The 20,936-nt window shown below is 44.7% G+C and overlaps 1 protein-coding gene across 1 annotated transcript in view; it reads right to left on the bottom strand.

The window, feature by feature from the left end:
• DYNC1LI1 (dynein cytoplasmic 1 light intermediate chain 1) overlaps positions 1 to 20,129 on the bottom strand; it is a 55,014-nt gene extending 34,885 nt beyond the window's left edge. Inside the window, exons 1-3 of the mRNA XM_077811231.1 lie at positions 19,973 to 20,129; positions 19,618 to 19,691; positions 2,058 to 2,174 (exon numbers count right to left, since the gene is read on the bottom strand). Coding sequence (XP_077667357.1) covers positions 2,058 to 2,174; positions 19,618 to 19,691; positions 19,973 to 20,118 — 337 coding nt within the window. The 5' untranslated portion in view covers positions 20,119 to 20,129. The remainder of the gene's footprint in view (positions 1 to 2,057; positions 2,175 to 19,617; positions 19,692 to 19,972) is intronic.
• Between the last annotated feature and the right edge of the window lie 807 nt (positions 20,130 to 20,936).

Raw genomic sequence — 20,936 nt, 5'->3', positions numbered from 1 at the left:
CTTAGATGAATCCCATGCCCACAATCCCAGCTGCCTTTCTGCCACCTTTGACTTATTCCTCAAAACCTCTCTCTGCACAGGATCTCACCAATTTCTTCGAGGGGAAAGTTAACAAAATGTGTGACCTTCCCCTCCCCTTGGATTGTCTTCACTTCCCCTCCTACAATGCTCCTCTTCCATCACATACTCAGAAGTATTTTTTCTGCTCACCTCTAAACCATCCACTTCCCGCAGTAACCCCATCCCACCCGTTCACGACAACTCGCATCCCGACCTTAACCTCTTGCTGTTCTCTGGCTCTTTCCCCTCACAATACAAGCATGTGTAAGTCTCTTCCATCTAAAAAAGCCACCATTGACCCCATTTATCTCTCCAGTTACTGCCATATTTTCATTTCATCTCTAAATTCATTGAATACACTGTCTAAAATTGCTGTCAGTAGTTTCTCTCCTCCAATTCCATCCTAGACCCACACCAATCCTGCTTCTTGCATTGAAACAGTCCTCACGAAAATCTACAAAAACCTCTTCCTCAAAGTTCAGATCCCGGACTCCACTCTTATCCTCCTTGACCCCTAATCCACCCTTGATGCTACCAACCATGCCATTTCTGAAATCTTGTCCTCTTCTGGTTCTCTTCCCACCACTCTAATCAGTCCTTCAGTATGTCCTTTGAGGACCCTCTTCAACCCTCCTCCAAATTTCTAGGGAGATTCCACAAGGCTCTGACCTTGGGTCCCCATCTCTTCTTCCTCTACACCTTATCCCTGGGTAATCGCATCCACAATCACAAATTTAACTATTCTCTCTATGCTGATTACTCTCAGATCTACCTCTCTACTCCAAACCTGTCTCCTTCTGTCCAAACTAAAATCTCAGCCTTTCTTACAGCTCCTCAGGGATGTCTAGCTATGAGCTCAAACTCTATATGGCTAAAACAGACTATTATTCATTCTCCCTCTCCTCCCCCCCCCCTTCTCAATCACTGTAGACATCACCAGCCTGTCACTCAGGACTGTAACCTGGCTGTAATCTTTGACTCGGCCCGCACTCTAGCCTCATTTCCAGGCTACCCCTAAATTTTTCAATTTCTTTCTACATGACATCTTGTGGATACGGCCTTTTCTATCTATCCAGGCTCTCATCTCACACCTCAATTACTGCAATATCCTTCTCTCTGAAACAGACAAATGCAATCTTTCTCCACTCATCTATGCAGACTGCTGGTCCAAAAATAATTTTCCTAGCCCATCATTTTGAACACATCACTCCTTTCCATCCCTCCACTGGCTCCCCCTACTAATTCATTAAACATAAGCTACCTGTGTTCACTTTCTTGGCTCTTCACATCCTATCCCCACCCCACTCATTCACTACTGAAATGTCACTTCCTGCCTCCTATCCCCATAATGCCAGCCTACATGGCCCACTTGTTTGAAAATTCCAAACAAGTACCTTCCTGTTTTGCTCCAGGCTGCCCCTCATGCTTGGGAAGGGCTCCCCATAAACATCCACAAATCTACCTCAGCTTCCCACATCAAATATCTCCTTAGAACTATCTTATGCTATGAGGTCTACAAAATATTTGACACCTAGGCTACTGATGTGCTGAGACTACTGTCTACCATGCTGACCAATACTATCTCATTGTTTCCTCACACTTTCCTGTTGGTCTGTTGTCTCATCATATATTGTAAGCTCTTTGGGGCATCTTTTATTCTCTTTGTATAGCATCTAGCTTAAGGGGGACCTGGTCTTTGATCAGGGCTCCTAGGGGCTATAGTAATGCAAATAATAAGTATTCTAAAGACACACCACCATTCTATCCCAGACAGTCTAAACAGAGGGTACCTATTATGATGGTTTCTCTTATGCAGATACCTGTTTATTGGAAATTAGACACACATTTTGCATAAACAAAACTGCCACTTGAAGGTAAGTGTTACTAAAGGCCTGGGCTAAATCTGAGCAAGTGACTTAGGAAATTAAAAACTCCATATCCCATCCAGTTTAGAATTAAAATCTTCTTACTGCTGAGGATACACAACTGATACTTACCATCTCTATCTTCATCATGCACATTTAAGTACAAGTATTCCATTCCTCTTCCCTTCTTGTACTCCTCTATTCCTTGAAGTCTGCCTATTAAGCTAGTTTTTCCTGCACCATCTTCTCCTAGAAAAAGACAAAAAGTTAATATAGATCAAATCTGAGTAAATAGTGTTACCTAATTACAGCTTCTTTTTGAAAAAGTGAAATATCAGGTAACAATGGGAGTCACTCAGCTAGAAGCTCATGCAATCTGAAAACCTGGGTGTTCAATTTATTCTAAACGTATCCATCAGCCTCAACAAATACTAATCATGTCTATTTATATTATTAATATATTTACCACCATTGTTTTTCTACTGTAGTATTTTTAACTTTCCTCTTATTTCCTAGCTTAAACAACATTTTCAGAGCATTGCACAATCACTAACTATTTTTAAGTTATATTTTGACATTCAATAGGTTTAAGTCCACAAAAGCCTAGATTTCAATTCAATCCATGAGAATGCACAGCATGATGACAGGGTTCAGTTGGGACTTGCTAAAACTATTTGACTATCATTGTAGGACAAACTTCCTGAAGTCTGTCCCGGTGGCAAAAACCTAATTCTGTAACGTATGTCTGATTCAGTTCTAGCAAATAATGGAGATAGTGTTCAGCGACTGAGGAAGCATATTCATTATCTTGTGTACTGAATGAATCAGTGGTCCCAGAAAACAACGTATGTGATCATGAAACTAGACTGCAGCATAATGCTTATGATTTTCTGGATCCCAGCCCAGAGAACACCCTCCTGTAGGCTAAACGATGCTTTGATGGGAAAGAGCAAGCCAGCAGGCAGGCAGCTCACAAGGTCTGGTAGTATACACACAGTGCAGCTGAAAAGGTCTGAAAATAAAGGAAGAGTAGAAAAATAAATCTGTTGCATGTGCACAAGAAGATTCTGACAGGATTATAATCACATTATAAATCAATCCATTTTTTCATGGAGAGCACAAAAGGCATCTCTCTGACCTCAGGAGTGTTCCTATGCATGCCACTGAAATAGCAAAGACAGCTTTTGGAGCTATAGTTGGCTTTTCACATCCTGCTAGAACAGGGGTGAGCAAACTTTTTGGCCTGAAGGCCACATCTGGGTATGGAAATTGTATGGCGGGCCATGAATGCTCACAACATTTTTGGGATCCAGGGCTGGGATCCAGGAGGGGGTGAGGGATTTGGGGCTGGGCCAGAAATGAGGAGTTCAGGGTGCAGGAAGGGGTTCTGGGCTGGAGCAGGGGGTTGGACCGCGGTGGGGGGGTGGTGAGGGCTCTGGCTGGAGGTGCAGGCTCTGGGGTGGGACTGGGGATGATGGATTTGGGGTGCAGGAGGTGCTCCAGGCTGTGACTGAGGGGTTTAGAGGGGAATCAGGGCTGGGGTATGGGAGGTGGTCAGGGGTGCAGGCTTTGGGCAGTGCTTACCTCAGGAAGCTACTGGAAACGCATTATGTCCCTCCTCCATGCTGCCGCATCCGCAGGTGCTGCACCTGCAGCTCTCAGTGGCCGCAGTTCCCAGCCAATGGGAGCTGCAGGGGCAGCGCTTGAGGTAGGGGCAGTATACGGAGCCCCCGGCTATCCCTAAACATAGGAGCCGGACGGCGGATGCCCCAATACTTCCAGAAGCTGCACAGAGCTGTGGCACAAACACACACGGAGCAGCCACCGACCCTACTGCCCAGCTCAAGTGCGGGAGTGAGGCAAGTCCCAGTCTCTGCTGTGACGCTCTGTACCTCGAGGAACACCCAGCACCCCCATGTTCATCCTTGTAAAATAATTGTGTGGCATCCAATGCAAAGTTTGTCATGCTGGGTGTTTTCAGAAGACTCCTGATGCACTGAGCATGGTTGTTATAGTGATGTTATAGTAACTGTTACAGTAATGTTATAGGTTATGATTTCATGTATGTAGTTATGAGGCTGAAAATGTATCCTCCTAGCTTAAAATAAGCCCAGGAAAAATCTCTCCAAGAGCAGAGAGGCATTTCACACCTCATCAGGGCAGGTATGTGACAAACCCAGCCCAGCCTCACAGGAACAAAGGACACTGGTCCGGGCAGCAACAAAAGAATCTGTTAGACTCTAGAGGGAGTCACCCCCCTTCTTTTGGTCAGTTTGGACTGCGATGAGGTAATGCTCACCTGACTCTGAAAGGGCGTGGGGGGCAAAGCCAAGAGGGAAGAAAGGGCATAATAAAAGGGAGAGACATTTGCCATGCTCTCTCTCTCTTCCACCTACATCTACAGACACCACACCAAGCAACTGAAGCGCTGACCAAAGGGGAGAGCCTGCCTCAATGACAACTAGCCAGCCTATGGTGAGAAGCATATAAGTTTGTAAGGGCACTGAAAGTATTAAAATGAGCTTAGAATGCGTTTTGCTTTCATTTCATTTGACCAAATCTGACTTGTTATGCTTTGACTTATAATCACTTAAAATTTATCTTTGTAATTAATAAATCTGTTTATTCTACCTGAAGCTGAGAGTTTGGTTTGAAGCGTGTTGGAGATTCCCCTTGGGATAACAAACCTGATACATATCAATTTCTTTGTTAAATTGACGATCTCAAAGTTTGCAGTGTCCAGTGGGCATAACTGGACACTGCAAGACTGAGGTTCCTAGGGTTGTCTCTGGGACTGGAGATATTGGCTAGCGTCATTCGGTTGCACAATCCAAGGAGCAGCTTACATGCCAGAGGCTGTGCGTGAACAGCCCAGGAGTGGGGGTTACCACAGCAGAGCAGGGTAAGGCTGGCTCCCAGAGTTAAGGGTTGAAGTGACCTAGTAGATCACCGGTCCAGATAACACGAGAGGGGAACATCACACCCATTCCCCAGCGGGAGCTCGAGAGCCGGATTAAGTCGGCTGGTGGGCCAGATGTGGCCCGCGGGCCGTAGTTCGCCCACCCCCGTGCTAGAATGAGGTTTATGTTTAATAGCCAACTTGTTGTCTACTCACAAGAACAAAAGAACCCTATTTCAAACAAACAAAGCATTATGGACAACAGTATGATAGCATGGAACACTACTCAGGTAAGAATTTAATAGTGTCACATTTGTTTCTTTTATCCATATTTTATAAAGCCGGGGGAAACTTGGTCCCCTGAAAGACCTAGAACACAGCTTTAAAACAGGTTACTGTTGTGACACCTTTCTTCCTACCCACTTCTAGCCAAAATATAAAATTATTTTAGTGTTTCCTATCACTATGCCCAAGATTTAAGTGCTTAGGCACATCTACAATGATAATCAATTAGAATAATGCCCAAAAAGGTGATGTTCTCTTCATTCCCTCATACTAGCTATGCATCCGAAAGAAGCCTGTAGGTCCAATGAGCCTTGCAGCATGATCCTACGAATACAATTGGTTCAAATGCTGCCAGTGATTATTCTCAATAAATTAGTTTCCCCATCTCGGGGATATAGTTATAAGAATCAGTATTATGGAAGTGCCACTTGAAGCTCCATAGTTAAAGTCATATTGACTTTTGCACATAAAGCAGGCATTAGTCACTTTTTTACACTGTCTTCTAGGTGTACATCCTCCCCAAAATTACAAGCTCTTACTTGAGAGTACAAAATGAATTCTGAGAATTTACAAATAAACGTTAACTGGTTTATAAGTTAAAATGAAAAATGGGTCCTTTAAAAAAAATATAGCACTCTGGACCAGATTTTTTTTTGTCCTAAATTATCTTAATGTAGTAACAGACTCTTCAGGTTTCCCACATATAGTTAACACTCACGAACTCTTGTGCATTGACTGCATGTGAAGATTTTTTTATTTTTTTTTACGGCAGTCACTTTGCCATTATACTTCATAATGAAAAATTCTCATTCACCAGGGATTGACAAATGTTCTTTTACACAGGATTTCATGGCTACATTTGTAACACCACAGAATAGTGAGACAGTGTATTTTAGTCACTTATCTTAGGACCTGTCTACACTTACACGGATTGACGCTGCTGCAATCGATGCACTGGGAATTGATTTAGCTTGTCTAGTGAAGACCCGCTAAATCGACTGCAGATTGCACTCCTATTGACTCCAGTACTCCACCAGAATGAGAAACGTATGGTAAATTGACAGGAGAGCGTCTCCCAACGATGCAGTGTGGTGTAGACACCGCAGTAAGTTGACTAGCTGGATGACTCCAGTATGTCCAGCTAGTCGACTTACTGACTCTAGTATGTCGACTCCAGCTACGTTATTCACGTAACTGGAGTTGCGTAACTTAGGTCGACTTACCTCCATAGTGTAGATAAGGCCTTAGTTACAAAGAGATTTCAAATTTACCCCAATTACATTCCCCAGTGAGTCAAGTCATGTGAAATTTATAATTTTGAACTTCGGTTTTGGGGTTTAGTTTTGTGCCAAAAGAAGTTTAAGAATTTTTCCATTTTATAAAAGTCCTGCTTACCTAATTAACCTTTTGGGATGAAAAACTTTAAGACCAAAAGGAAAAACTGAGAAATTTTAGACAAGTAAGAATAGGGAATTACAACTAAAGTGAAGTTGCATCTTTCAGTTTTGCTAGTGCAAAAACCAAAATATAGCTGATATTCCACTGCTTCTAAATTTAGCAAAAAGCAGAGCCATTTATCCAAAAATGCAATTACGTCAGATTTTACAACTTCAAAAAGTCTGTTTTCTTCCCTGTGAGGATTTCTATTTTGTTGTATAGCAGCTAGTTCTCCTAATTAAAATTTTTGTATGCCACAGAAAGAGTTCAAGCTTCCTTCACCATTTGTGAATGGAGTATCCATGGCTACATTCTTTGTTGCAAATTTTCAGCTGGGCTTCATAAATTTGTCACTCATGAACAAATGGCAAGACTTTCTATTACAAGCTGCTAAGCAAGCGTATATGCTGCTGAAGTTGCTTTAATTTTGCCAAGATTTCTTTGAATGATTCATTCTGTCATATTGCCTTCTGTGAAAAGGTAGCTTCACTTGTCTGTCAGAAAAGGTGGTGGCACAGGAGGATTCATGATAATTATTTTGAAGAAGTCATTTAGTTTTACTAATTTTAGAGCGCTCTTTACTTAGGGACAGTCAGCTACTGTTCTTGTATGCTATTTTTGTTTGCTTTAATGCCATACTAGTAGTGAAGGCTATTAGATGTTGTCCACACTAGGAAAATTTAAACATTCTTCTTCACCATTGAGGCTCCAACTGTACTAGCAACAGAATAATCCGTAGTTTAGACATGTTGCAGATATTTACTGTATCATGAAAACATTCTCTGAACACTTGAGCAGTCTACACTCCTAGCATTTATACACCTCTACTACCAGTAGAGCGATACTTTTGATGGAAGTTGCTACGCTTCAGCCATTTTTCTCTTGCACAGACAAGATTTCAGGATGTCCTTTCTACAGACATTTTATTTTATACCATAAAGGGGATAAGCAACCACTGTACAAAAGCTACACCTTATTCCTGAAACCCTAAAGTCACCTCTACAATGTTAAGCTTCAGTTGAACTCAAGGCACAGCATGAACTGGTGTTTTATTTTTACTCTTACTGGAGCTCTCGAATAATTTTGTCTTGAATTAGAGTAGATATAGAAAAGTCCATGGTAACTGGCACAGCACAAGAAAACAGTTTTGAGGGGAAGTGGGAGGAGCAATTTTCTTCATAAAAGACTTACAGAAACAACAACAAAAAAATCAATAATTGTGTCTTCCATCAGAGTTTTAAAATATTTTTCATTTTCCACTTGAAAATGCTTCCACCTTATCCATGGAGACTTTTAGTAAACATCCACCCATTTTTCATATTGAATTATTTGGAGGGTGAATCATTAGCAAGAAATAACTTGTGTAACAATTATATTTGCTACAGGGCCTCATATAAAGTCAACTCCCAGTTAACTCATCTTGTTTAGTTGTGTCTTGTTCGTCTTCTTAAAGAAAACGGAACACTATCTACAAACCAAAAAAATGCATATTTATACTGTATTCTTTAAATGTGTGACCACTTAAATTTGAGTACTTGTATCCTTTTGTACTTTGACGGAGATTAAGTGGTAAATATAATATGCTTGGAAAGTCAAGTGAGTATCAAATGCTTAAAGGTAACTTGCACTAGTAAGTGACCAGAACACTGACAGTGCAACCAATACACCTCTACCCTGATATAATGCGACCTGATATAACACAAATGCGGATATAATGTGGTAAAGCAGCACTCCGGGTGCGGGGCTGCGCGCTCCGGCAGATCAGCGCATCAGCGTGTCTGGCTCCGACACGCTGCTCTGAGCAGCGTGTTAAGGGTGCCCAACCGGGGCCGAGTGGCTGGATAAGGGGCAGAGGGTCTCGCGGTGTGGTCAAGGGACGGGGGGGTTGGATGGTTTGGAGGTTCTGGGAGTGGGGCGGTCTGGGGTGTTGACTAGGACATGGGAGTCCCGGGGGGCCTGTCAGGGGGCGGGGGTGTGGATAGGGGTTGGGGCAGTCAGGGGACAGGAAGCAGGGGGTTAGATGGGTCGGGGGTTTTGAGGGGTCAGTCAGGGGCGGGAAGTAACTTAACGGAAATACTCTAGGCCAAAGCAAGTCTGATATAATGCGGTTTCACCTATAGCGCAGTAAGATTTTTTGGCTCCCGAGGACGACGTTATATCGGGGCAGAGGTGTAATATAAATACCCAATCAACCCACCCTTATTAGATTGTGACCAGGTAGCTATTATAGCATTTTGAAGACATCGTCTGTCAATACATCATTTAAAATAATCTCTTTTCAGTGTTTGATTTAGAATGCTCAACAAAAAAATTATATATCTCACTATGTCAGATGAACCTCAGACAGGAGAAAATTCAGAATAAAGAGAATCAATATGAAGTTCACAATTACAGCAAGGTAGGGTTGCAACATATGTAAGTATCTCTCCTAGCATGACAGAGCTCCTATAAAATTGCCTCCAAGCAACCTATACCACCCTGCTTTAAACAGGTATCAGAGCAAACCAAGAAAGTAGAAGTGGATCCTGTGTCAGCACTTTCACATCAAGAAAGCAAGGGGTTTTGTTTTGGGGAAGGAGGAGGAGGCAGGAGAGACCAACTGCAATCTTAAACAAGATTAGATGATTGGGCATGATGACCTGTCTAATGACCTTCTCTCAGAAAATCTCTAAACATGACAAGCTGTTTTCCCACATTCCATTAGGTAGCAGACCCTACATATGGTTATAAAGAATTCCGTGACATACTAATCAATCAGTTGGAGCACAAAAATGAATGTTGGTGCTCAGTAGGATCCAGGAGTGGTGAGTGTGGAACATAAGCTGCCTGTTCTTTGTGGAAGGGGAGAAAGGGTTAATTATCAGCTGCCCAAAACTTTCTAATTGCCCGCAGCAGCCTTTTTTGACTATAATGTCAAAACTGATGCACAGCATGCAGCTATCTGTAGGAGTTATAAAAATAAACAGTGATGCATTTGATTCAAGTTCTGTATAAAAAAAACCAGCTCTCTCACTTGTGCTCTTTCCTAAAAAGATTTCAAAACAGTCCAAGAGGGCAGAGTTATAATGACACACCCATACAGAGGGCACTGTGCTGGTATTTTGGGCCCCAAGACAAAAAATGAAATAGAACACAACTTCAAATGGAAACTGCTTAAGAATTTCACAAATATATGACCATACTTTGATAATAAAAACAAGCGGTATCTAACTTTAGCATAGGAAGGGGTCCTCTGGACTGTGATACTTTGAGATCCTGGGATTGAAGGCTCAATAGAAGTCGTGAGTGCTTTACACAGATGTACTAAGTATCAAAGATCCTGACAGGAACCTGCACTTTATAGATGGAGAAATAGGAACAGAGATGTCACACACATCTGTAAGTCAGAAACAGAACTCAAATCTCTTGTTCCCTATCTAAGTTCACAGGTAAGAAATGGTCTTATTCATACAGATAGCATCTCTGGCAGTTTAAAGTATCTCTCTGTAATTTAACAAGCAGTAAAAACCCTAGATGAGAGGGAAAGTGCAGTTGAACAGACTTAAAGATTAACAGCAGCCTGAAGAACCAAACCACAAAAGGCAGAAGCAGAAGCAAATATCCTCTTGTAGTTTTTATTTTTTGCTGAATTACTGTTCCTAATTAGACAGTCTGACCATATGAAAGCATCAGTAAAAATAGCTGATGGGACTAAAATGATAACTGGGAGGTTGGAGGAACAAGGCCTATTCATGAGACTGATTTTAGAACATCTTTGCTATCCTGGAAGTCTGTTAAAAGAAGGAGGGAAATCGTGCATTCCCCTTACATAGAGAGGGGACTTTGGATAGGTGGGTGACACTTGCCTAAAAGAAATATGAGCTTATATGAAAAGTAGCTAGCTCAACTTAATCCTGGTGATGCAAGTAAGGTGAAGCATTTTGATTAATTACTGGAAACTATGACTGCACCTCTATTAAGAGCATCTGCCTTCTGGACTGTGAAAGTGGTTTATACTTTTGGTCTTATTTCACTCATGCCTACACCTAGACACAAACAGAAGCAGCAGTCCAAAATGCATTTTTCTATCTTTGTTTAGGAAGTAGATTACATTTCACTCCTTCAATTTACTGTAATCCATGTCTGTGTAACATCTAGACTAGACTACAGCAACATGTTCAATTATATTTGGTAGAGCGTGCCATGGGAAGCCCCACCTTATACAAAGTACTATAGCCTGTCTCCTAACTGTGACAGGCTGGCCAGCTCACCTGTGTGCTCAGCACTGACTCCCACAGTCAATTCTGGTACTAAGTTAAAGGTTTCATCTTCAAAAGTCATAGTTAGCTAAGGCCAAGCACTGTCTCTTTAACAGTAAAAATACTTAGCTTTCATACACAGTTTCTCATCTGTAAATCTTAAAGAATGGTCAATTACTTGGAGAACAGAGAGTGAGGCGTTTCCTGCACTCAGTACAGTTCAAAATGGGTTGTGCCCCTCTCCCACAAAAGGAAATTTCCCTCATGCACACTGCCAGATATGCTGCTGAAGCTTTTAGTTCAAAACAGCTTCCACCAACAAGAACTGCATCCACGGCTTGAAAGATTCATATCAAACTAAGTTGTAGAGCAGCTAAAAACACCTCTACTTCAAAAGAGTAAACAAACCCATCCAAAGCTACAAGCAGAATAAATGGCCCTGATCACTACTTAGTTTTTATTTCTATTCCATATAGGAAGGGCAGCATCCTAGTGCAAAGCTCAGAACAATACCCTTCTGACTTCTGGGAGTAGCCAAGCATGCCAAGTTTCCCACTGAAGTTTTGTCCTGGATCCTACTGCCCCAACCACATATTTTTGCAGCCTCTGGTTAAGACATGACCACTAGTTAGGAGTTGACCCTCATTCCTCCTCGTTAAGGCACAATCTCCCAGTTTTATCTAGTGTCTGCTATTCCCTGCCCTGCCTAGTGTGTACATCTTCACTTTTAATGATCCCTTACCTTGATTTTTTTCTGAAAAAACTCACTGACCTCAGTCCTTCTTATGGACTACAGCAGCAAGCAAAACTGGAGTCTTGTACATTTCATTATGCTGCCAGGCTTCTCCAGAAGAGAGACTATAGGTTGCTGATACTAGGAAAAAGGAAAAACTCTCCTCCCTTCCCCAAATCAAGCATCTCTCACATTTTGTTGTTGACAATGCTCTACATGGCAGAAACAATCTCTTAAGTCTCATTTAAAAAAAAAAAAAAAAAAAAGACAGGTCTTTTTGCTCCTTTATGATGTAGAAGGCCTGAAAGATGTTTTGTTTATTAATTTTCTGGTTTGTTTGGTTTTTTCCCCCCCCCATAAAAAAATTCAGGTCTTGTTTAGCTTGTCTTTTTTAGACACCTGGGATGACTTGAGAACAGACAGGATTATGATGATTTTTCAAAATTTAAAATCATGACATGTCACAAGTGAAAATGAAAAAGGAAATTATTTTCATTCAGACTGTTAAACTTGGGTTGTTCTCAGAGTGTCCACAATACATATTTCTAAAGCCAAAGTCCAGCAACAAAACTAGGAAAGACTACACTTAATATTCCTGACAAGAAACAAGCAGATTTTTTTAAAAAGCCTTTCAGGACTCTGTATGCTTCCAACAGCAGCAAGAATAGGCACAGACTCTTTCTCCCTCCCGGCAGATTACCCTCAAGGGAGCTTTGGAACAGAAGAGGCTCAACTTCCCTTTACCAAGCTGGTAGAGCATATCAATCAAGCCTGAGCCTAAGAGGTCAAATATGTAAAATCCAGAAATTATATTTACTCCAAATGCTGTGGGCATGCCTGAAACTAAAGGGATACTGGAACAGCATAATAAGAATTATACTAATGGTAGCACAAGTCTCCATCTTCTTGAGCCTCAGGTTACGTGAACTACAACTAATTTCAAGGATAATTAAAATATAACACTCTACCCAGATAGCCCTGCACTGGTGAAACAATAAAGCCACTATTTAAATTTCTACAACCTATAGTCAGCAATACAATGGATTTCAGATAAACTACACATGCCACTGAAAAAGGCCTTTCACAAAGCACAAAGTTAATAAGCCAAACTTCGTGTTTATCAACTACTTGTAAGACAAAGAATAAAATCCATAATTTTGATTAATCTTGGGCACGTCTATAAAAACCCATCACCATATCATCTAAGTTCTGAATATATAAGTTACACTGAACCTAAATATAATTTAACAAATAAGTTAAACAACTTTACTGTCTTGTAAGGCAAAGTAAGCAACATTTTTTCAAATAATTTAAGTTCACTGTATTGAATGTATCTTTCCTTAATGTATTATTTGAGTTGTTTTTAGAAGTTTTTTAAAGTTATTAAAAATAATGCTCTGGAGAGAAGGGCTAAAAGATCTAACTGTTTCTATTTTTAAAGTACTATAAATATGATACTAAATAAGCAGGTCATTTTGGGAAAAAACATTATTACTGCAATTAAGCTCTACCCACAACTCCAGAATACCTGGATGTTTCTGTGAAATCAATCAACAGCAGTAACGTTATTTAGGGTTGAAGAGGGGGCATCCAATAACTGGAGGCCAATATGAAAAGATGGGGCGAAGGGGTCCATCAGAGGATGCTGGAATTTTTATTAGGAAACAATCCCTAGATCCTGCCCTTCAAGGTTGGTACATTCACATCATGAAGTGTTTACACTGCAGTCAACCACTTGAGACAATCTGGTCCATTGTCCTTACAGACTAAATAGCCAAAAGTTTCTCTGCCACTGAAACAAAGATGACCAATGAAACCTTGTGAAATGGCCATTCCAATACTCTGTATATTGCTTGCAAATGTAAAATTGGTAACTGAGTGTTCGAACAATGCACTAAGACAGTCAATGATGGACATAAACTGAATATTCAGCCAGATCACCTCAATCTGGTTTGTGTTCAATCTGCAAGTAGGATATGTTCCCCTTTGGGATCTGCCCTGATGAGGATCTCCCTAGACCCTGTTCTGGGGCTCTCTTTTGTATCAGCCTCTTATATCTGACACATTTGAATATCCAACTTCCACCTCAAATTCCCTACTGGAAGGAAAGGACTCTCCTGCCCTACTTAATGTGTGTGGGATATCCACCGCTGTCCCCACCTCCGACCCCATACCTTCATCATCCCTCACTTTTGAGTCTGCCTCCAGAAATAGCTCCAATACCCACTACCAGTCAAGCAGAAGAAAGGTGACAAATATTTATGTAATTTTATAAATGTTCACACAGTTCTGAACAACAACACTGAAATGGCTCCAAGAAAATGTAAATCTGTTGCTTGGAAAGTTATTAGCAGAAGAGGAACAGGAGCAGTCTGTTAGTAGTACTCAGTTCATATTCTGAAAATACACTTTGTAGCCACAAAGGTAAAAACAAAAACCTTATTTCTGTGGAAACTCACTGATTTGGAATTCTTGCACTAATCAGGGAAAGTTTTTATTTTGTCACTGGTGGGGAATTTTCAAACCTAGTACTGAATATAGGCTACGACTCTAGGTCTTGTAAGTCTTATATTTCTCCTCTACCATTAGGGTTCAGGGTTAATGCCTCACTGAGATGAATGAGACATCTCAGAATTACTATTTCAATCTGCAGACTTAAACATGGTTCACATTCAGAAGGTTCTCTTTCTATGTGGAAAGGGAAGGATTATGTATGTTTGGGGTTTGGTTTGGTTTTGTTGAGGGGGGGAGTAAGTTTTTATTTATTTATTTTAAGAGTGAAGCTTGAAATTCTACAGAAATCAATTAAATCAAGATAGTACAAAGAGTGACATCAATGATCTGTAGTGCCAGAACAGTGTGCTATCAAGTACCACCTCAAAACAACCTATGGATAAAGGTGATCAGAACACACCTGCAGAGTTTTATTCATCCATTGGACTAGGAAAACTTTGATGGACAACACATTAGTTTTTCATTATCAGAGTAAGGTCAGGCAAGTAGATTTTGTAGCTTGGACTGGTACAGTCTCATGACAGTTTTGCAAGTTTAAACTAGACTTCTGAAGCTCAATGATACTCACTAGGTCATCCAGAAATTATGCCATCAGAGGAAACACTATTTGCTGAAGAAGAAGGAAGAGAAGATACAGCAGTGGCCATACCCATTACAAAAACAGAAGAGTGTAAGTAGAGAAGTTAGCTATAGTAACGTAAAATTCTTAGCTGGAGACTGTGGAAGCTAGGCTTGAGATCCCTCTCCTCCCCTCCCCTCCCGTCCCATCCCGTCCCCTCTCCAGACCTCCTGGCAGCCACTCCTCAGGAACAGGGTCTCACTCTCAAAGACTCAAATGGTTTAGCCATACGAAGTGGGATGCTTGGGGTTCAAAGAAAATGTGGAGGCAACAAGGCTTTAAAAAAAAAAAAAAAGATTCTTAAGACTGCTCACTCAAAACTCTGAACATCAAGCAGAGCTGAATACATGGAGAAGGTGAAACTAGATTCAGTTTAAACATGAACAAAGGTGTTTAGCCCTTGAAGTTAGGAATGTCTTTTAGCGTAGTATGGAAGGCACTAGAACTCATTGAATGGTTTTAAAGAATTTGACGTAGTTAAAGCAGGTGGTGAGAATTTTAGTGGCAATATGCTGAACAGACTTAATGAGAATGTAGAGAAATAGGTGGGCAGACAGGAAGCAGCTGGTTTGTTCCCTTACAAGTTAGGGAGCCTATCAGTTGCCTTGTGCATACTGGAACAATTTCGTATGCTACTGACTGAATCCACTTTATAATTTATTTAAGGATATTAGTTGGAATATCTGAACTCAGACATCCACATGATATTCAGGATGCTGCAGGTCATCTGTATGACAACTTGCTAAAAGTACTGGTTGCCCCTTCCTTCATTCCAGAAGTTAGTTCAATGTGTATATAAAAATTACACTAGAAGGGACAAAGACTTCCCTTTTATCATAAGGCTAATGTACATTTTCCTACCACTATCAGCAAGAAACCCCAGAGGAGATACTGGCAAACCTCACCACACTTATTACCTTCAATACTAAAGAGAACAGAGGAGATGACAATCTAAACAGCCACTCCTCTAGATCACGGGTCTCAAACTCAGTTTACTTTAGGGACAGTGACAGTCCTCAAATCCTCCGAGCAGGCCAATAATGTCACTCATGCCACACAGAACCCGCCCCCCCAAAATTCTGCCCCTCCCCAAGCTCCACCCCCCACAGGATGCAGGCTCTGGGATGGAGTTGGGGTGCTGGGTGCAGGTTCTGGGCTGCGGCAGGGGATGGGAGTTCAGGAGGAGGGGGAGAGGTGCAGGCTGTGGGAGGAAGTTTGGGGGCTGGGGAGGGGGTGCAGGCTCTGGGAGGGGGTCAGGGAGTGCAGCGCTTACCTGGGGCTCCAAATCTGGGCGGGCTGGGGGGCCTCCGTGTGTTACTGTCTCCAGGCACTGCCCCCGCAACTTCCCATTGGCCACAGGGGCACTTAGGCAGGGGCAGCATGCGGAGACACAGCCCTGCCCCACCCCACCCCAGGGCTGCAGGGTGGGGCCAGCAGACACGTGGAGCGAGCAAGCAGAAGCTGCTCAGCTCCGCTGCGCTGCCGGTGGTGGGACATGCGGCCATTGTAAGTCACCCGGGGGACATGCAGGGAGGGGAAGTGCCTGGGGCCAAGGAAGAGACCCAGCCCCAAAATTGCTGGAGCACCGTGGGCCACATTGGGGAGGGTCTCAGGCCACAGATGGCCCGTGGGCTGGGAGTTTGAGATCCCTGCTCTCGATGCTTTCAGGAAGCAGATACTGAGATATCAGTGTCAGGTATGCCCTAGTCTCTGATCTATTGCACCCATTTCCACATTCCCACTTTTGCTAGCTATATGCATTAGGCAGCATGCTGCTAACAGATAACATGATGAAGAACAAGAATAATAATTACCAGACCCTCAAAAAATATCTTCCTAGAGGATCTCCCAGTCGATCGCAATCTCTGGCAGCACAGCAGGGCTGCCGCTAAGACAAGCTCCTTGCCTGCCCCAGCCCCACGCCACTCCCAGAAGTGGCCAACACGCCCCATGGCCCAGGTGGGCAGGGGTCTCCCTCCCCGCACTGCTCCTGCCTGCAAGCACTGCCCCCGCAGCTCCCGTTGGCAGGGAACGGGGAGCTGTGGCCAATGGGAGCTGCGGGGGCAGTGCTTACATAGAGGGGCAGCACGCAGAGCCACATGCTGACCCCCCACAGGGGCTCATTGGCCCCTTCCAGGAGCGGCTGGGGTAGGCAGGGAGCCTGCCTTAGTGGCAGACATGCTGCACCGCCAATTGGGAGCTGCCAGAGGTAAGTGCTGCCCAGTGGGAGGCTGCATCCCAGGCCCCAGCCCTGACCCCCGTCCCAAAGCCAGCACCCTGTACCCTTCTGCACCCCAACCCCCTGCCCCAGGCTCAGCCCAGAACCCTCTCCCAAACTGAACCCCTCGGCCCCAGCCCAGAGCCCACATACCCTTCCAAACCCCAAACCCCTACCCGATGAAAGTGAGCAAGGGTGAGTGAGTGAGAGACGAGGGGGGGGGTGGGGGGGGGCGGCGAATCCTGGGTTGCCCTTAAATTCAAAAAGTGATCTTGGGCATAAAAAGTTTGGAGACCACTGCTTTAAAGGATGGCCAATATACTCTAAGGCAGAGGTTCTCAAACTGTGGACCACAAGTGGTCCGCAAGCTCCATTCAGGTGGTCAGCGGATAGTTCCAAGGTGTATGCCTAGGCGGCCTCATACAAGAGGCTGAAGGGCCACCCCCTTAATTAGTGGAGCCGCGCAGTTGTGGCTCCACTAATTAGGTGCCTGGACTCTGGAAAAGATGCACATGTAAGGTGGGGGAGGAATAGGAGGTAGGTGGGAGGGGGTAGTGGGGTGAGAAGAGAGGGTAAGGGGAATTTGGGATGTGCAGGGCTGTGGTGGCCAGAGAAAGAGGCAACTTTCCCCAGCTCCAAGGCTGTGGCTGCCAGAGAGAGACAACCCTCCTTCCCAGTCTCAGCTCTGTGGTGGGGGAGAGATCCCCCTCTTTTCCAGCCCTAGCTCGGGGGCTGACAGGGCACATCCACTGCATTAGAAAGGTAAGACTACTGATATTAAAATATGAGTTGTGTGCTTTTATTTGTAGAACAAAAAAAAAGTAAAATAATTTTTTATATTTAGTGCTTTTATCCAAAGCACTTTATAATAGTTAGTTAACGGTACAAACAACATTTGGAAAGATCATTAAGTGGTCTGCCAAGATCCTCAGCACTTTTCACGTGATCCGCAAAAAAAAAGAGTTTGAGAACCACTGCTCTAAGGCTAGAAGAGTAAGAGAATAAAGGAAAGGTGGTAGGGGAAGGAGCAATATTGGCAGCCAGGACCACACCTGGAAACACATTTCCCCAGTCCAGCATGAATAAGTCAATCCACTTAATTTTCAGAAGATGCTTACCATAAAAACAAATGCTGGTAACTACCCACTTCAGTCATCCCTTACATGAAAATGTGAGACAAAACACAATCTAGCTAGGAACAGGAGGCAGTTCAAAGGACTATCAATCTCGCTATCCCACTTCACAATATTAAAAAAACTTTAAAAATCAATGAGACCTACGCCAGTTCCACTAGAACATCACCTCACCCTTACATGGCATTTTCATCCATATTGGCCATCTTAAGTCCCCCACTTAAATTTATACAGGGAAGCAGAAAGAGGACACTGATTTATTTTTGAATAAACTAATCTCAATCACTCTCACAAGGGACATTAACCAATAGACAAACATGACAAACTCTCCACAGAGAGCTTCACTGGAGACCAGAAGAGCTGCCGCTTCCAGGATCTTGAGACATGGTTTCCTAATACAGCTCTGCAAACTGATTTGTATTAGTATGTTGTAAAGGAAGATAGTTAAGAAATTCATCAATGCACCCCGTAAGGCTTAAATTGTCAGTTCTTGGCTCCGTTTAATTGCACTTCTTGACAGAAAAGCTATCTGTCCCTTCCCATCCACAATAAGTTTTCTGTATTTTGCATGATTGCATATTATTTACCTTTACAAGTATCAGGGGGTAGCTGTGTTATTCTATCCACACAACAACAAGGAGTCTGGTGGCACCTTAAAGACTAACAGATTTATTTGGGCAAAAGCTTTTGTGGGTAAAAAAAGAGAGAGAACCCTTTGTTCCCCCCCCCCGCCCCCCAGCTTTGAAAGTATCTTACATTGGTCATTTTGGTCAGGTGCCAGCGAGGTTGTCTTAGCTTCTTAACTCTTTACAGGTGAAAGGGTTTTTCCTCTGACCAGGAGGGATTTAAAGGTGTTTACCCTTCCCTTTATATTTATGACACACCCCAAACTGGTAAAAAACCCACAAAAGCTTATGCCCAAATAAATCTGTCACTCTTTAAGGTGCCACCAGACTCCTTGTTGTTTATTTTTACAGCTTCTAGTTCTCGTCCCCTGCCCCGCAATAACTCTGATCGTCCTCAGGCCACAGTAAGTGCCAAGCAGAGCCACAAGCAAGCCAGGGTTTGGATGCTTCCACCGGGTGGACATAGCAAAGCACAAAGAAAACCAGTACAAGAGATGCCATTGCTGCTGCACAACATCAAGACGATAATGCTGCTGACAAGCCCCAGTACATGGTGGCCAGGACCCAGCTGGGACCCCTTAACAGCCTCTACACCGCCCACCCGGCTAACAAGGAGCGGCGGCAGCCGCCGACGCTGCCGGGGCTCTGGACGCAGATTTTGTGCGTCCAGCCGTGCTGACGGCCTGAATGAGGGAGATGCTGAGGGAGCCTCTCACGGAGCCAGCGGAACCCGCCCTCCCCAGAGGGAAGACAGATGGCAAGCGCCACCCGCCTCCAAAGCCGCCACCTCGGGGGGGGGGAGGGCAACCCCCGCTCCCCACGGGGGGGAGGCGCTACGAGGCAGGGGGTACCACCTGCCCCGCCCAACAAACAGCGGCGGCTCCGCGGGGCGCTAACCCAGCCCCGGGCAAACTGCACACTCGGCCCCACCTCCCCACCGCTGGGGCGCCGCCCGGCACCAGACCCTCCCCGGGAGCCGGGGTGACTTACCCAGCAGCAGGACGTTTTTCCCCGAAGGCAGCTTAGACCTGGAGCGCGTGGACACCTCGCTGAGGATACAGGACCTGAGGGGAGACAGAGCCCGGTCAGGCAGGGGCCACGCCCGTGTCTGCACAAGCAAGACCCCCCCAAACACACAGACGCGCGCGCACGAGGGGGATGGGGCCGGGGGCGCTGCTGCCGCTGACAAGAGCAGCCCGCCCCGCCGCCGCCCCGCATTACTTGGCCTCACAGGGGCCCCGCGAGGGGGGCTGTGTCGTCGTCCCCCTCCCCGGGCGGAGGCTCTCGCGGAGCGGGGGCGCTAGACGGTAACGGGCGGCGGCGGCCCGGCGAGGTGGGCGGTTACCAGAGGTTCTGCCCATCGTCCTCCTCGCCCCCCGCCCGCAGCTCCGCGTTATTGCCGGCGGTGAAGCCGGCGGCCGGGCCGCCCCCCGCGCCGAGCCCCGGCGAGGAGGAAGAGGAACCGAAGGAGCCGGCTCGCCCCGCCGCCATCTTCCCTGCGCTCCCTCCAGTCCGCCTGAATGAGAGAGAACAGAAAGCGGGCGGCGGCGCGGCCGGCTGACAGGTACCCGGATGTGGGGAGCTCAGAAGGGGCGGGGCCGGTACCCGCCTGTGGGGCACAGTGAGCGGCCCGGCGGCCAATCACGCCCGGCGTAGACCCCCACAGGAACGCGCCCACGTGCCCCCGGGATTATCCAAGGGTTGGGGAGGATTTTTTGCGGGTCACAGGCAGGTGGCTGGCTCGCCCAGCGTCCGCACACACCTGGGGTGACCAGATAGCAAGTGTGACAACTCGGGAATGAGACTGGAGGTAACAGGCGCATATGTATGACAAAGCCCCAAATATCAGGGCTATCCCTACAAAATGGGGACATCTGAGCACCCTAACCACACCTGGGGCTGTTACGCGCTCTCCCTGGGAGAGAGATGGGCGGCGGGAGAGGCAGTCCCTTTCCCTCCCCCCCAAGACCCCCTTATTAAGAAGATAGCCATGGGAGAGGCCAACGAAGGAGGCGAGATCTAGAAAAAAAATCCCCCCCCCCTTTAAATCATAGTACCCGATCCCATCCCATTGAAAGGGATTTTAGGTTAGTCTTTTTGTGTGTGTTTTCCTCTCTGTATTTAGCTATGGGATTCAGAATGATTATTATTTACGATGTACAATGTGCTACACATTCTCTAAACGTGATAACACACTTGATAACACATGATAACACACCTGTCCTGAAGAAAACACACTTACTTCTCAGATGACAAAGTCTGGAAAAAACATAAAACATACAATTTTTAAAATGCGTTCTTCCCAGCTG

This window comes from Eretmochelys imbricata, chromosome 2 (genome assembly GCF_965152235.1).
Source record: "Eretmochelys imbricata isolate rEreImb1 chromosome 2, rEreImb1.hap1, whole genome shotgun sequence".
Lineage (NCBI taxonomy): Eukaryota > Metazoa > Chordata > Testudines > Cheloniidae > Eretmochelys > Eretmochelys imbricata.
Note: the sequence above shows the minus strand (reverse complement) of the source record. Positions and strands in the feature narration are given on the sequence as shown.